Source organism: Osmerus mordax, chromosome 2, assembly GCF_038355195.1.
Source record: "Osmerus mordax isolate fOsmMor3 chromosome 2, fOsmMor3.pri, whole genome shotgun sequence".
Lineage (NCBI taxonomy): Eukaryota > Metazoa > Chordata > Actinopteri > Osmeriformes > Osmeridae > Osmerus > Osmerus mordax.
Genome location: NC_090051.1, coordinates 22,016,252 through 22,028,562, shown reverse-complemented (window position 1 = coordinate 22,028,562; position 12,311 = coordinate 22,016,252). Strand labels below are relative to the sequence as shown.

General features: G+C 41.8%; 1 protein-coding gene across 1 annotated transcript; it reads left to right on the top strand.

Annotated features, from left to right (window-relative positions):
- The first annotated feature begins 8,059 nt into the window (after positions 1-8,059).
- esd (esterase D/formylglutathione hydrolase) lies at positions 8,060-11,577 on the top strand. Its single transcript, XM_067255136.1, has 9 exons — positions 8,060-8,180; positions 8,777-8,846; positions 8,938-9,026; positions 9,165-9,263; positions 9,422-9,546; positions 9,732-9,851; positions 10,157-10,255; positions 11,026-11,193; positions 11,406-11,577. Exons 2-9 carry the CDS (start codon positions 8,779-8,781, stop codon positions 11,484-11,486), a joined length of 849 nt encoding a protein of 282 aa, XP_067111237.1. The 5' UTR covers positions 8,060-8,180; positions 8,777-8,778; the 3' UTR covers positions 11,487-11,577.
- The last annotated feature ends 734 nt before the right edge of the window (positions 11,578-12,311 follow it).

Sequence of the window (12,311 nt, the reverse complement as noted above, 5' to 3'; positions counted from 1 at the left end):
GTCAGAGAGGTGGGCATGGGGTCTCTAAATGTTATGTTTTGTTCTCATTTAGTTACATACGTAATAGAAAGTATACCTATGTTACAATTATATCTGAAAAATAGTAAAAACTACGTAATTTGCCCAAATGATTGTAGACGATGTCTTCATTGATCCTTCACTTGATTAAACATAGGATGGATATTTTGGAAATTATTATTTATTATGTAAATGTGAGTAATGTAAGTGTATTGCCTAATGTGAAACTGTGTAATCTGTCTTTTACATAGTACTGGAACATATTAATTTCAGCACTTCTAAGGCCGATTTGAAACATGTATCTTGCATTGTTTGCTGTTGGATGAACTGATTGTTAAAAGTACTAAACTGAAAGAAGATCATACTGTTGTGTTTCGGTGATTAAACCAAATGTTCCCATTACATATTCCAATAATCTTGTGTTTGAAACAATGATTATGTGGACTGGAAACATGTGCAACTGACGGAAAGCATTCCATCAGGTTTTGAAAGAATGACTATCTGCGTTACAAGTGTGATCAGTTTGTATTTTTGTACTAAGAGTTTAGAAAATGTACACCTTACTTGTGAAAATAGTACCAAAGCGAATAAAAAAAAACTGTAAGAAGACTGGATATTAAAAGAAATCGAGGAAAAAGGGACCACACAACTCATCCAAATTTATATTTGTACGTACATTGTTTTGTGCACATGGGTAATTAAGACTCCTGTTAAATGTGCCTAAAAACGCCTAAACAGCATACCCAAAGTAAATTGGAAGCTGTTCTTGAACCATTTGGAGTACATGCATGTAAATGATCTCTTTTGAAAGCTGACACTCTGAAGTTATGTCCCCTGTTGTCAGGACCCCTGTCAGTCCTACTAGTGTTGAGTAATAGAAGCTTGAACACAAGGAAAGTGAAAATTTCTATTTCCGCCTAGATTTTGTTTTGAAAACAGAGGCCTGAAGAGGCCTAGAGGTGGTAAGTATTAGCTGGAAGACTAAATTGGACCACAGGTTGAAGCCTTACCCAATTCAAATCAAAAGTCAAACATAATACCACAATATATTCATATTTGACACATGTTTTTATAAGAGTACATCCAGGCATTTTCTAAAAGGGCCTTTTGGAGACTCCAAAATGACCCTTTGTAACCAAGGTCAAATACTCAGGATAAAAAGGTATTATTTTTCATAATTGTTATCTCTAATGAAAGGTGGTACTTAGAACTATCATATATAATAGCTAAACGGGCAGGACGCACAGACCTAGTTGGCTATAGAGAGCTGTCAACGGGGCATGGAAGCTTTGACACCTTGTTTGGGTCAAACAAGGTGTCAATCAAAAGGGGAGGGTTCAACAGACATTTTGATACCTTCATATTGTAAATACTCCATTGCTAACCTGAGAAAAGAACACTTATGTGAACAAGTTGTTTCTTCCGTCGGCTAACTTGCATAATGAAACAAAGGATAATGGCTATTCATGAACGTAAAACATTGTATTTGGACAAATTACTTTACATGGTTAGATACTTTGAACCCTTGGGACTGTAAGCAGATAAAGTTTTGATGGCATGATTTGCACACCTGGACCTATTTGAACCACTTAGGGTGAGTAAAACTTTTTTCTTTGGCATTGTTGAAGGAATGTTCACCGGAAAAAGACGTTGACTTTGCTTGCTATTGCGACTTGATCTTGAATTGGTTTATTTCAATGGAAGCACAAGAATTGTAGCTTTCCAATGATGTATAACATGTGTAGCGTCTAAAAAATATATTAGATGTTAGAATTTAGTGCGTCGTAACTGAGGGAGGGGGGGGGCAGCATTTTTGTAACGCGGGCGAAACAGGAGCGTAAACAGGTTTTAAGTATGCTCTAGTGTTGTTTTTAACAGAGACTGAACTATCTTTTATCACCACTCTCAGCTTGAGAAACAAGGTTACCTTGATGTGTGTTCGTGGGGGATAGGGCCTATCATGAAGGGACATGAAGGGGTGTTTAAAGTGATGCAATGCCGTTAACTTTTATCTTTCACGGAGAACTTTATCATCACCGTCGTACTGCGAGGTTTAACCAATCACGACCCTCTACTTACAGTTGTCTTCTGTACTGTGGCAGTGATATTGCGGTGAAATTGTCGCTACGATGTTAATGATCGTTCAGTGGTGTTGCCCTGGCCTGAACTTGACAGAGAGTTTGGATGTTTTTAATAGTGTCTCTTTGGGCATTGATGTAGTTACGTTTTCTAAATGTGGACTGAAATTTAATGATTTGTTTTTGCTTTCGATCAAGTAAAATACAGATTAAGCCTTAATTCTGAGTCTAGTCTGGTTTAAGTGTGTGATGTGTAATTCGGGGAAACTCAAATTTGAACTGTTGACCTTTGTGATGAACTAGACACAGGCTTTGAGAGAAAGTAGACCTCAACTTTTTCATCACTGCCTTAATCAAATGGAATCCTAAAGAGTTTAATTTCTTCATACTAAAATGTGTGATTCAAAACCACAGTTCAATGCGACCCATTCACCAGTTACATTCAAGTAACCTTTACGAGCTACTTCACATTCACCAGCTACTTCACATTGACAATAATATAATTTAACCAAGTGTAGGATTTTGCAGCACAACCATTATGAGTTACACTATCATTAATTAGGCTACAGTAGAGGCTTTCAATGCAAGTTTTTAATTGGTCTGCTTTCTTCCGAAGATAATGGTGATGGGTGATTTTCATTGTCTGCATATTTTAATGTCTTGAATCATAATCAGCCAGGAGTGTGGGGATTATGAGACTGTGCTCTTTCACAGTGGGAGCTTTGCGTGGACCCAGAAAGTCAGAATGTGTAGGCTACTTGCCTATGTGATATTCACGTAATTCTCGTGAGAAAAAATGGCTATATACAGCAATGGTTGATAGTACTGTTCATGCTCTCTCGGGTGGTAGTGTACACTGCGCGCACACATTTACATTTACCTTGTCATTTAGCAGACGCTCTTATCCAGAGCGACTTACAGTAAGTACAGGGACATTCCCCCGAGGCAAGTAGGGTGAAGTGCCTTGCCCAAGGACACAACGTCAGTTGGCATGACCGGGAATCGAACTGGCAACCTTCGGATTACTAGCCCGATTCCCTCACCGCTCAGCCACCTGACTCCCACACACACACACACACACACACACAAACACACACAACATCTAAACGTTTTGGTATTTCAAAGAATAATATTACATTTGCCCATGGGTGTTTTTTTGAAGTGGCTTACATCTCAATAGTATCTTCTAAATCAATTGTGGTCAGATATGCACACCAGGAATGTAGCTGATACATAGTGCCTGGAGCAAAAAGTAGCAGTGTGCCGGAGTGGATGCCTGTTGCATTTCAATCACTTTACAAACTCAACATGTTCAAGTCATTTATTTGGCATGTACGAGATTTAATAAGTCTGGTTACATTTGCTAAGATAAAGGGCTTTGGGCATAAACGTGTGATAAGGTTCACTTAAACCTCACAAAGCCTTTGTGAAGATATGAGTGTGTAATGTGTGTCCTTGTGACACACACACACACACACACATAATTACCCTTCTCTTTCATCTTCCACTTCACACCTATTTATACAATGTACTGCTTCTCCCCCTTGCAAATTATTCATACGAACCATCAACCAAAATCTTCATGACCTGCACGACAGATATACCGAATACTATGAAAAGGTGCAATGCAGATTGCCGATGGAAATGTTGTAAAGGGAAATGCATTTTTCCAATTTTGTTGGTGAGTCACGCACCTACTTCTTGGCATGCCTGTTTCATTACAATTTTGCAATCAGGGAACCAGTACAGTTTTTTTTTTCTGACCTGAATATAATATCAATAACTTTGTTGGTCCAACAGCTACGAGTACTGTTATGTAACTGCAGGGTCAGTCCGCTACAGAAAATTTCAACTGTGAGGCAAATCAAAACCACCCATTACTGTCGAATCCTTTCATGGGTTTCCATGACGAACACTGCTTCACATGAACCTGCTTTCTGCTTTTACTTATTTACCAAATGGAAGGACACACATTTCAAACCAGAGTGCGAATTTGATCAAAAGTATATTATCCTACAGACATGAATCCAAAGAGTCATCCAACTGCACATTTTGAGCGTCCAGATTCCTCCATGGCATCTTCACTAGACACGGTCAGTCAAGGCTACTTTATTATGGTTCATTATGGTACATTTAGGTCAGAGAGAGTAATTAAAGAATCCCTCTGGAGTCTCTTCTGGAGCTTGGAGGAGAAAGAGAGGGATGAATTAGAAATTAGAGGAAAGAAAATGAGGGAGGAGAAGATCCACCCCATGACAATTCTCTAGGTTTTACTTGGTTATAAAAACCCTGTCCATCAATCTCTCTCTCTTAGGAAAGAGATTGAGAGAGGAATAACATGTCCGAGATAAAGAAAGAAAAACGAGAGCGCTCGAGAGAGAAAATGAAAAGAGTTAATGAAGGGAATAGATGTGAGACACTGGGGACCCATAATGGTGTGGTGAGAAAAATAGGCTAACGTGGGCTACAGACAGACCATTTTTAAATGAAGGGAGGCGATATGATCGCCTTGTTAAAGGAGAGAGAAAGAGAGTCCCAAGGTTGGCACAGTGACTAAGGTGGTGACACATGCTAGTCTTTCGACAGTCTTGTTTTTGACACTGCGAATCTCTCTCACGCTTTCTCTCTCTCTAGACTAGGTGACAGACCAGCACATTTTGCTTTTGACTGTTTTCTTTTCTTCAATTTATCATACCTACTTTGACCACTTCTCCTATCCTCCATCTTTCACTCTCTGCCGTTTCACTTGCACTACTAAATATAATTTTTCTCTCTTCAGTATTGACTTGACTGACTAAAATTAGTTTCAGACTGTGACTGTAGGACATGTCTTCTATGTAATTCAAAATGTTTGGAATGTATTACATATTATATGTGCCTCCATGAGGTTCGTAACTGTCCTCTCTACATTAGTGGGTGTTGAATTCGAATATCAGCTTAACAAGTAACTTTATTTTGATGTGACAACAAAATACATGCCTTGCAGTCTGGGTTCATATGAGTACAGCATTCTTACGAGCCAAAGCAGATCACTTCTTATTCCTCCATTTATTTCATACTTAAGGGATGTCTGAAATGACATGTCTTCCCATCTGCTTCCAAAATCCAGTTCCAGATACTTTAATGTTGGCCCGTACAATATCAGTAAAAATGATCATTACATTTACATTTACATTTAGTCATTTAGCAGACGCTCTTATCAAGAGCGACTTACAGTAAGTACAGGGACATTCCCCCAAGGCAAGTAGGGTGAAGTGCCTTGCCCAATCATCAGTTCTTCTTTCAACCACATTCCTATCAGATGCACACAGAGGATCCTACGCACTGCTCTGTAAACACCATCTCCAACACCCTCCTTACTTCCTGGTAGACCGCTGCCATAGCTCTCGCACTGGTATTAAATAATCATGCAGTGGAGACAGGCTAAGAGACTTATATACACAATTACACAATCTAGCTCTTAAAGACCAAGGTTGGGACGTCATGGGCCCTGCCACCGACTGGGCTACGTGCCTCGGTTCTGAGGGAGTAACATGGGTTTGTTGACTGAAGAGAATGATGTTCGGAAAGGGCTTCTGGTAACGCTGGCTCAAACAAACATGGCTGACAGGATGTGAGGTCATTGTCAGCATTGGTTGAGAAGGTTTAAGGCAAACTCTTAAATGTGTGTGCACATGAGTATGAAGGGTGCAACGTATGTCAAACACACACACGTACTCCCACATGCACACTCAAGCTTGTTTTTCCTATACTAATGGAGCCTGATTATTCACTTCCATTTAATATTGTGTTATCTCTAACCACTAACCTTAATGTAATTCTAACACTAACTCTAAAACTCCTTGGAAAAAGCATTTGAAATTATGGCGCCCAGCAAAAGGGCACTACGGGGTCAAGTTTTTCATGTTTCACTAATACTTGTGAAGAGATTTGGTCCCCAAAAGGGGGTAGTTAAACCACGCACATGTACCCCCACACACACAAAGTAGTTTGGTCATTTTGGTCAGTTTGTGTGGCAGGGAAGTGAACCGTGAGCCTTTAATGAGGACAGTATATCCTCCCTGATAGCCTGAGTACTCAGGACAGTTAGAGAAGCAACATTTTGTCCTCAAAAGGCCAGTTAGAATAGAGAAACAATCATGATTTACTGTAACTCTCCCTCCAAGTCTCTGCTGGAGGCTATTTCAAGAAGTAAAGCATACATTTAATTTCAATGAGCTCATGCAGAATTACTCTTTAAAATACAATTCACATCCAGTAATCCAGGATAAACACAATATTTATATCCAATAAAACAAAGGCAGCTACTTGATATATGATATCAATTATTTAGCTCTTGAAATTCTGAATGCAGCATTGCTAGTAAGACAGTGTGTCTAGTGTGTGTTCTTCTACTGTGTGTGTTCTTCTACTGTGTGTGTTCTTCTACTGTGTGTGTTCTACTGTGTGTGTTGGAAATAACACACCTGCAGCACTGGCTTTGCTCTGCACCCTGAAGCAATTTCGGTCTCATAAAACACAATCCAAATCCATTTTTATGTGTTCGTAGAAGTCACACAATCGTTATTTTATCTTTGCTGGCAAGTTTTCAGCTGGTTTGAAATTATGTGGACCAGTGCTTCCCAACAGGTAGCCCGTAGCTTGAAGCCAAAGACTAGGATATAGCTTGTAGATTTTATTTTAATTATTTTTCAGTTCATCTGAATGGATGAGTGGATCACCCAAACAATGTGGAAGTACTTTTGTGGAGTCACATATAGCTCAACATTTGAAACCACTCCAGTGAGATCCTTTCTAAACCTCTACCATGGACCAAGCCTGCTTCTCTCTAGGGCATTTGGCCTGTCTTGTGGTTAGAAGCTGAGAGAAAAGCTTCTCTCTCTTCTCTTTGTGTGGCAGACCTCACCCCAGAAGACCTGCGAATCAGTGCTTCTCCAACTCCTAGTCCAAAGTCAACCTACTGTGTTATGTTCCATATTCACATGGCAATTAATTATTATCTGCTTCAGGGTCAGATTGAAGAGGGTTGGAGACTCCTGATTTATTTAATAGTGTCTGCTAAATGATGAAATTAATTCAGAATCAACACTGATCAGGTTTTATGCATAGAGAACTGCAAACTATCCTAATTACTTGTCATCTTTAGTGAAGATAGCTTCTGCCAGACAGTGATTCATTCCAAGGAACCCCAATGACTAGGCATTTTAAATAGGTGTGCGCCAGAGGTTTATTTAGAGAAGGATGTCATTTCCATTTTGATTAGATCCGAACAACTTCAACCACAGTCACATCCTACAGAGAGAGAGAGATAATTTTCTTCTGATGAAAACATTTAGCTCAGTCGAGCTTCCTCTATTCAGAGGTTTCAATTTGTTTTCGTAAGGGATGAGCACACTTGCTAATGTGAGGCTAAGGTAGGCCTACTCCTGTGGTTTTTAAGAACTGTATATTTGTTATTTCGGTGTTTCTATTACAAATATTATTATTTGTGTGTAGGAAGTTTAGGGAGGTTGAAAAAATACTTTCGAAAAAAGGTTTTCAAAGGTTACAAAATATTTTTTTATTTTAAAGAACTGGATATTTGTTATTTCTATGAAAAATCTAGTTGTAATAGATGTTTATATATATATATATTCGGCCAGTAATAATACTATTGAAGATAGACCAAATGATGACCATTTAAGCTATAGTGTCATAAAGACTGTTCGAAAATGTTCCAAGTTGAGGTCGCCTAAATAATTATTTTTTTCCAACGACACCCTGGCGGTGCAGAAGCATGTTGTGACACTTGGACACGGTGTTACAGTAAATGACACACAATAATATACAGAGAGAGATCTTTCCTCACCTGGCTTTCGCGTTCAGATAGACGTTGGGAACCATGTCTGGAATGGCTTGCTTACCTTTTCTGGAATAACAGTGCCACCTTGTGTCAATATACGGCCACAACTTGAAGGGAGGTGTCCGTGACACTGACGTTTCAACACGGTGCTGCCTCCATAGTTGGACTCCAGACCCAAGCAAGCGGGGAAGTTAGCTTGAAATAAAGTAAATTGTTTAGGTACAAATCTGATTTTATACAAGGTAGGTCACGTGCATTACATACTCCTTCATAATAGCTATTTGTTCCACTTATCTTATGAAAACGGAAATGTGTTTCGAGAACTAAGTAGCCTTCTAAAAAGACTGGGAGCTATTTTGCAGGATTAGCTACAGTAGCAAGCTATTTATGCCCTTCTGACAAGACTAGAAAGATACATGTGACACGTTCTGCCTGTGAAGTTGCAACAATTCTGTTTCTTTGAATTTGCACAATGCAAGCATATACATTTTCAAGGTAGCCAGGTGCATAGTTAGCCCATGTTAGCATATTAGCTTTCTCTAAATCAACTAGCTAAAGCGAATAACTTTCCGAGTCGAAGCACACTGCGCAGCATAATTCTGTCTTTCCAATGAAGTCCGCAAACCGTTTTGTAAAATCTATGCCCTGTGGGAACCAGTATATTTAGATTGATACTTGCAATTCAAGTAGGCTAGCATATCCTGTAACTAGGCAGTTCTGTGTCAATACCGATGATTCTCAGTTATGATATCTCGGTGAAATAACATTGTATATGTTGGGAAAGAAAGGTATAAATTATGTAACTAATGCTTTTTCCCGTTGTCTTATGGTAACGGAGTCATGGCCCTTACTCAAGTATCATCCAATAAATGTTCTGGCGGTTACCAGAAGGTGTTTGAGCATGACAGGTGAGGAATATAATTGAAAACACCATAATTTGCTCCGATATGCATGAAAATACCACCAGAAAAACTCAGGGAATTCTCATGTTCTTTGCAGCACTGAGCTGAAGTGTAAAATGAAGTTTGCCGTCTACCTGCCACCAAAGGCAGAGAGTGGCAAGTGTCCAGTCATGTATTGGCTATCCGGTGAGTGTCCAGCATCAATACACACCAGATTCAACTAAGCTAATCAAGGTCCTAATAGAAGCACTTCTATTAGTGCAGAAACAATCTCCACACTCTTTTTGTTTGATATGTTCTGTGTGTCCTTATTTGTGTTTTCAGGGTTGACATGTACCGAACAGAACTTTATCACCAAGGCTGGCAGCCAGCAGGCAGCATCAGAACATGGCATCATCCTCGTTGCCCCCGACACCAGCCCCCGTAGGTCACACACACACACACACACACACACACACACACACCCTTGAGCCCATCAGACACATCCCCACAACAACTCTCATCTCATTATAACTTGATTACCCTGAATGCCCACCTGTTCCAACAACCTCTCTCTCACCTTCACCGTGTTTCTTCCCCAGGCGGCTGTAACATCGAAGGTGAAGATGAGAGCTGGGACTTTGGGTCAGGAGCCGGCTTCTACGTCAACGCCACCCAGGAACCCTGGAAGACCAACTACCGCATGTACTCTTACATCACAGAGGAGGTGAGCGGGCTCTGAAGACAGGAGAAGCAGTCGACCTGATTGGTGTTCACTTAAACAGTTTTCACTTCTATGATGCTGATGTCTTCAGCCTGGAGGCACAGAGGAGAACAAGGTTCCCCTAACCCTCTCATCGTTTTCCATCCTCCTTTTCTCCCATTACCCCTCGGCGCCCCCGCCGCTGTTAGCTCCCCAAGCTAATCAACGCTAACTTCCCCGCTGACCCAGAGAGGATATCCGTGTCTGGACACTCCATGGGCGGCCACGGGGCACTGATCTGTGCCCTGAAGAACCCTGGGAAATACAAGGTCTGTCTGCCCAACTGTCAGTCGCTGTGAGGGGACAACAAGTTATTGTGTTTCGTTAACATCCATCTTTACAGTGAATTTATATATTTATTTATATTTAGTCATTTAGCAGACGCTCTTATCCAGAGCGACTTACAGTAAGTACAGGGACATTCTCCCCGAGGCAAGTAGGGTGAAGTGCCTTTCCCAAGGACACAACGTCATTTGACATGTCCGGGAATCGAACCAGCAACCTGCTGATTACTAGCCCGATTCCCTAACCACTCAGCCACCTGACCCCCTACATTTGTCCTCTTGTCTTGTAGGCGGTGTCTGCGTTCGCCCCCATCTGCAACCCTATCCAGTGTGCCTGGGGACAGAAGGCTTTCTCAGGCTACCTCGGAGCTGAAAAGGCCAGCTGGGAGGTGGGTGTGGGGAGGTTGGTGGGCCTGGCTCTCTGTTAACTCCTCGACGCTTCACATCTCAGTCATTTTGATTTGGTTCTGGTTAGAAATGCTTCAGTAAGGGCAAAACTGCTCAAGTGGTTGCCTAGTAACCAACTACCTAGATTAATGCCCTCTGGAGATTAACACGTGAAGGTGAAGCCCTCTGTCATCTCTGCCTCAGCTCCTTTATGATTTATTCTTCTCTCGTCCGTCCACCCCCACCGCCTTACCTCCACCCGCTCACCTCCACCCTGCTCACCTCACCCCGCTCACCTCCACCCCCACCCTGCTCACCTCCACCCCGCTCACCTCCACCCCCACCCTGCTCACCTCCACCCCCACCCTGCTCACCTTAACCTCCACCCCCTCACCTCCACCCCAACCCTGCTCACCTCCACCCCAACCCTGCTCACCTCCACCCCACCCTGCTCACCTTAACCTCCACCCCCTCACCTCCACCCCAACCCTGCTCACCTCCACCCCAACCCTGCTCACCTCCACCCCCACCCCGCTCACCTCCACACCCTGCTAACCTCCACCCCCTCACCTCCACTCCCACCCCCCTCACCTCCACCCCCACCCTGCTCACCTTAACCTCCACCCCCTCACCTCCACTCCCACCCCCCTCACCTCCACCCCCACCCTGCTCACCTCCACCCCCACCCTGCTCACCTCCACCCCCACCCTGCTCACCTCCACCCCCTCACCTCCACTCCCACCCCCCTCACCTCCACCTCACTCACCTCCAGGAGTATGATGCCACCGTGCTAGCGGCCTCCTACTCGGGGCCCCAGCTGGACATCCTGATCGACCAGGGCCGCGACGACCAGTTCCTGTCGGCCAGCCAGCTCCTACCCGACAACCTCATCGCAGCCTGCTCAGAGAAGAAGATCCCCGTCGTATTCAGACTGCAGCCGGTAGGTGCTTCCACAATGTGGCCAATCACTGCAACTGACCAGATTAGACCGGCGTACAGATATTGAAATATTACAGCAATGTTAAAGAAACTTTATAGATGTCTTTGTATGTGTTCTTCCCTAGGTTAGAAACATCACTCTAGTATAAATATATTCTATCGCGAGACTGAGTTGATGGTTTTGACCGTTTGAATGTCATGTTCTTTCTTCAGGGTTACGATCACAGCTACTTCTTCATCTACTCATTCATCAACGACCACATCAAGCACCACGCCAAGTTCCTGAACGCTTGAGACAGCGACCACATCAAGCACCACGCCAAGTACCTGAACGCTTGTTCTGTTCAAGTGGGCTTGACAAAATAAAATACATTATTTCTTGTCAGTGGGTTTGGAATGTTTTGGACCTTGGCCTGCTATTTATCAATCAGGAATTCAAATCCACATTAGTTGAAACATTCATCAACAATACCAAGTTTATTCTATTAATTTTCATTTAGAACTTGTGATCCCTCTAACTACTGAGCTATACCCTTTAATCAAACTAAGCGTCCAACTGACTCAGACCCCCCACATTGCGAAAGTTAAAATAAAATTATTTTTATTTGTTTTTTGTATTGGGTAAAATTGGGTAAACACAACGATGGTTCGTTATGAACCTTTGGGTCATGTGACCCGAAGGCAGCACAAGGGTTAATCAAACTAAGTGTTCGACTGACAAAAACATGACAGTGTGCTTTTAACAGATATGAGTCTTTACTGAAGGTAATGTGGAAGATGTACAGTATTCACAGCAGTTAAGGCGACATTGAAAAGACTGTTTCATGCATGTACATTTGTGTTGCTGTACAAATGATGACATGTACAAAAAGGTATTTGATAATATGATACATCAACAGAACATACGTCACTTAAAAATAAAGTTTCCAATCATAAAAGTACAAAAAAGTTAATACAAGATTTTAGGACTATATACAGTGTAAAGTAGAAAAATGGTGCTTAATATTTATCAGTCAACAGTTTGATTTCAAATTATGCTATTCACATCTGACCAAATATAAAACTCAGATTTTTCAGTTGCCAAAACAAGTGAGTATAAATACTTATAGTTCTTTAAAG

Excerpts from the sequence above, each read along its gene's own strand:
- esd (XM_067255136.1), top strand. The coding sequence starts at position 8,779 with ATGGCCCTTACTCAAGTATCATCCAATAAATGTTCTGGCGGTTACCAG. Across the intron at positions 9,264-9,421 it reads TGCCCCCGACACCAGCCCCC|GCGGCTGTAACATCGAAGGT; the intron begins GTAGGTCACACA and ends TTTCTTCCCCAG. Across the intron at positions 10,256-11,025 it reads CTGAAAAGGCCAGCTGGGAG|GAGTATGATGCCACCGTGCT; the intron begins GTGGGTGTGGGG and ends ACTCACCTCCAG.